The 4,850-nt window shown below is 38.1% G+C and overlaps 1 protein-coding gene across 2 annotated transcripts in view; it reads right to left on the bottom strand.

The window, feature by feature from the left end:
- thsd7ba (thrombospondin, type I, domain containing 7Ba) overlaps positions 1-4,850 on the bottom strand; it is a 193,635-nt gene that overhangs the window by 66,257 nt on the left and 122,528 nt on the right. For both annotated transcript variants that reach the window (XM_014020100.1, XM_014020101.1), the window contains exon 14: positions 2,151-2,342. In XM_014020100.1, coding sequence (XP_013875554.1) covers positions 2,151-2,342 — 192 coding nt within the window. The remainder of the gene's footprint in view (positions 1-2,150; positions 2,343-4,850) is intronic.

Genomic DNA, 4,850 nt, shown 5'->3' with positions numbered 1-4,850 from the left:
AATAATCCATACCATTATGTTCACATGACGAGCTCCATCTATGACTTTTTATTGTAAAAAGTGAAAGAAAAAAGAGAGATGTTTATGTCTTTATTTTTAGAAACTAAACATAACGGTGGTAGGATTTTTGCATCAGACTGTCAACAGGAACCAACACAATATATGTGTTAGATGTCGCAACACATATATGTCAGTGAATTCATATAAACTAATTTAATCCTTGGAGCTCTGCGAGGTGTCCCACATTCAACATTAAAATTCTTCTTAGAAAAGCAGCAGGCCCCATTCTGACTCAGAAAATTATTGCTTTAATAGAGCAGTACTGAATACAGTACAAAATGAGCACCTTAGAATCCCATTCATGTCATCAGTAATTTGTAGTTTCTCATTCAARTAAGTCAGGGAAAGAAATTTTTAAAGTCCAGCTTTAGACCTTTTTTGACACAAAGTCAGTGATTTGTGTCATTTARCGTTATGTCGGTGTAGGAGAGCTGAACGTCTGAAACTGACAGAGACGTGAGTGGGTGTGACTGATCATTTTGATGTTTTTCCACTTTGTTGAACAAACCGTTAAGTGTAATATGTACTGTATAAAATCTTAGCAATTAAATTTCACAAACCACAGGTCAGAACTGAGGTGTTCTTTAATGCCTCTTCACGCCAAAGAGGTCTGTGTTTGAATCTCTGTGCAAGACCTCCTCAGTTGTAAATATTAATATATACAAGTGAATAAAATGACACACAACTGCTTATACGTTTTAGTAACAGCGACGCTGGGCAGAAACAAACAAAAAAATGTTTGTGTGCAGATTCTCCCCCATCCAAGTCATGGTCATTTTAAGTTCTTGCAAAGGAGGAAGGAAAATCAACTTTTTTTTCTTTTTCCTGAAGAAATTTGCCCTCTCATTCAGAAGAGTTCTCAAAAAGACACAAAAAAGKGTTTGGATCGGAGGTGAAACGACTTCAAGAACAAAACTCCAAATACCCTTTATTCAAGCGACACAAACAGGACTTGAGAAAGGCTTTTCTTACACTTAGATTATTAATTTATTTATTTGCATAGAAGTAGAAATCCTGGCCTTGTTTTCTTTTCTTTTCTTTTCAATCCACTGAGTTTGCTGACTACGTATGAAGAGAAACTTTTTAAATTAAAAATGAAGATTTGTGCACTACAGCTGAGCGATCCATAGGTAAACCCTTTTGGGTCTAAAATAACCGTCTATTTAGATTCTGAGAATATAGCCAGCGTAGGGCTTAAGGAGGCTTTACAATGTAGCTGCACTGTCTAGGCACAGGCTGCCAACTTCCTTAACCACATATTAAACCTTGGTTCACCTATCAATCTTCCTGACAGGGACATTTAAGCGAGCAATATGGATGCCATCAAAGCATTGAAATGCTTAAACGACCTGGTATGACTGGTGTAAGCAAGCGAGAACAGATCTCCTTCCCATAGCAACTATCCCTACACTTAAGGCTGATGTCATGTTACTTTCTTAGAGCATTATAGAGAGAGACAGGGTGTGTTTACTACAGCCCCTCCGGCTTCAGATAAAATATTCATGAAGACAAATAGTATTCAGTCTGGTCTGCAGCCACGGCATGAAAGTCAAATTTGGCCATCTGCACCAAAACAGGGGATTATGAGCTCTGAGAGACCTCATTTAGGCCTGACGCAACACTATAGGGATGGTAAAAAGTTACGGTAACGCAAACGGATTCAGGCAAAAGCTATGGTTTATTACACCGTGGTTTGTCAAAGTGCTAAAGTTTGCAGCTTAGGAAAAAATTGCTGCAATTAGCACCGGTCCAAGAAGAGCAAATAAATCCAGTTTGCTGCTGCCTTGGCAAGATCGATAAGTATCAGGCTGTTTTTTTTTTTTTTTTTGTGTGCATGCCGCCTCTAGGAAACAGCCATAACCTCCCACTCAACACTCAGGTGTGACAAAAGCTTTCACTTTCTTTGCTTTAATTTGTTTCCAAAGTCACTGACAGCCATATCAATAAAAGCATACACCAACAATGTGAGGTTGTTTGACCTCGGAGGACAATCCAATTGTTCCAGTAGCAAAAAAAATAAATAAATAAAACAAAATGAAACAGGTGTCTCGTGTGATATTAGCGTCTCACAAGACAAGAACAGTCCTTACCTAGAAGTGAACGCCTGCGAGTCTGTGAGCTGCCACATCCGGCGCATTCAGAAAACTTGGACCAAGCAGTGAGAGCGCAGTCATCTTTGCAAGCCACCCGGCACTCTCTGATCTGAGACGGGAGGGGACCAGCCCACTGCAAGCACTCGGTCATATTGGCCGGCTCTCCTTTCTCCCCGACACAACTGACCCCTGCAAACAGACAACAATTTATTCCAATTTCCTCAACAAGTTAATGCAGGTACTAGTATTGTAATGATATGTGGTCTCACAGCAGAACAAAACACTTSGCGTATTTCTTACATTTCTTTTTTCATTGCAAATAAAACAAAGAAGCACAAACTGGATTTTTTATAGGCTATAATTAAATTGACAGTGTAACTCAATGCAAACTCTCACCAGAAACAAATATTCCAATTTTCAGATCCAGAAACCATTTACCATTTTTAGTTCTTTCTTTTTCTTTTCTTTTTTTTTTTCGGTGCATGTTTTTAGGAGTATTTTTCGCTCAGTTTAGCTCCTTGCTGGTCAATGAGTCTGCTAAATCTGTGCAAGAGGAAGGAGGGACACTTGTACACACCACCGAATTTCCAGATGAGCGGACCTCAGCTTCAGCAAAACACATAAACTTTCAGTCTAACAAAGTCACCCCCCCAAAAAAGGGAGAATTTCTCATGCAAACGCCTCAGTGTCTTTGAGGATCCACTGATCTCCAAACATGCCTTGAATCCATTGTATTGATTTAGATTTGACTTTTAAATTTTGCCCCCTGCCAAATCCTGCCTGGTTTCTACATGTCTGCCAAGGATGCGTGGGGTATATTTACATACAAGACACCTAAAGGATGAAAGCTGTTATTAAYGTACGGTTATGTAAAACTCTAAATCACAAAAGAAAACGAGGATCTTTTATTCAGAATACACAATGAAAGGTTGAAAAAGTTCAAGTTTTAAGGACGCATTAGAGTTTAATATGAATTTTCCAACAAACAGTTTGAAAAATAAAAGTCATCTTTCAAAGAAGCTGGAGAACAGTTCAGCTGTTATCACTGCAGGATTGATTGCATGACTTCATTAACATTTTTATTTCTGTTTTAATACCTTTCCTCTCCACCACTGACAACCTCATTCTGTCATCCTTAGTGACTTTTATTAGCACAGCCCCTCTGACTTTGAACTCTCGGCCATCCTTTTTAACATAATTATTTTAGTTTCAGACTGCTCGCGGCCATTTGTGTGGCCTTTAGAAASTCTCTTCTCTCAAATGGTTACAATTTCCTCTCTGTGTTTCTGCCTGTGCCATGAATTGTCTGTGTTTATACAGCTCCTAACGAATGAGCATCTCTGGTACCCGTTTTAAAAYGCCACATCTTGTTTTCACCACTCAGGTTTTAAAGATTGGCAAGTTAAGGTTGTTGAGGTAAAAAGGCATATTTTAAAAATCTGACTCTTTACACAACTCGGAAAAAATCATACCCACCCACTTACCTAACATCAGATATAATTTCCACAATAATTCTGCTGCACTGCTTGTATAATGTTTAAAGCACTTTATAAAACATAAACTTAGATAATCATGGCCAATAAGCCACATCACTTCTGCAGATAAAGATCACGAGCATGATTCATTTTCCATTTTAACACCTCCAATTCCACAAAAAAAGAACTCTATTGCATCATGATGGTTATTGATTACTCATAAATTATTAAATAATGTTTTACAAAGGTTTTGCAGGTTGGTATGATAGATTTATCGAAGCTAACAATGAGAATTAATCTCAATGTGCTCAAAATTTTCAGACACTCTGAGCTTTTAGAACATATTTCATCTCTTTTTTGGGGTAATGCATCAGGACGAAGAGTATTATATTAAACTCGTGGCTTTTTTAAAGCAATTAAAACAAACACGAAACAATTAAATAAACGTCCACAATAGGGCTCCATTGCTTCTCATTTTCTTGTAGTTTTTGAGAAGCTTCAAATAGAAAAACAGCTTTATACAACCTGTATGGTTTCAGGGTAAATGGTGTGTGTCAAAGTGCAAACTAGGAAATTGTCCATTTACCCGCTGAAAAAAGATTGTGTCAAGGCATAGAAGAAGGACATTTTTTTCTGTATTCTCTGTGTCCCAAAGCACATAAGCCTCCATGATTCTAAAATAGAAGAAACTGGAAACCATAAATGGTTTTATACATGTGACCTTCTAGCCAAACAGAGTCATTAAGGCCAGAAGGTCTTGGTCCAAGCTACTGGCTACGATACAATGTGTGTGTGTGTGTGTGTGTACGCGTGTGTGTGTGTGGGAGAAACCGGGCAATGAGCATCACCTCATTACCACTGTCCCTACAGTTAAACTCGCTGATGGCAGCATTATACTGTTGGGATGTGTTTCTGCAACTTGGATGCCAGTCAAGACAGAGGGAAAGATGGGCTGCACAAAAATACAACGCAGAATAAATCTGAGTCAAAACTTCATTTTGTTTTGAATCGGTTAAGTTAGATTTAGATTTTTTTTTAAAAAAACCAATTACAGATGTATTTTAATCCAGGGTATAGGATCATGGAATGGTCTGGAAGATGATCTTAAAAATGCTAGATCAATGTATATATTTAGGCTACACATTCTCACTCCCAACTCGTCACATATTGACGTTYAAGGTAAGGTTCCCTCTGCGTCTTATTTGGACGCAGAAGGTACCCC

The sequence above is a fragment of the Austrofundulus limnaeus genome, unplaced genomic scaffold (genome assembly GCF_001266775.1).
Source record: "Austrofundulus limnaeus strain Quisiro unplaced genomic scaffold, Austrofundulus_limnaeus-1.0 Scaffold240, whole genome shotgun sequence".
Classification (NCBI taxonomy): domain Eukaryota; kingdom Metazoa; phylum Chordata; class Actinopteri; order Cyprinodontiformes; family Rivulidae; genus Austrofundulus; species Austrofundulus limnaeus.
The sequence above is the reverse complement of the archived record's forward strand: the minus strand, read 5'-3'. Positions and strand labels throughout refer to the sequence as shown.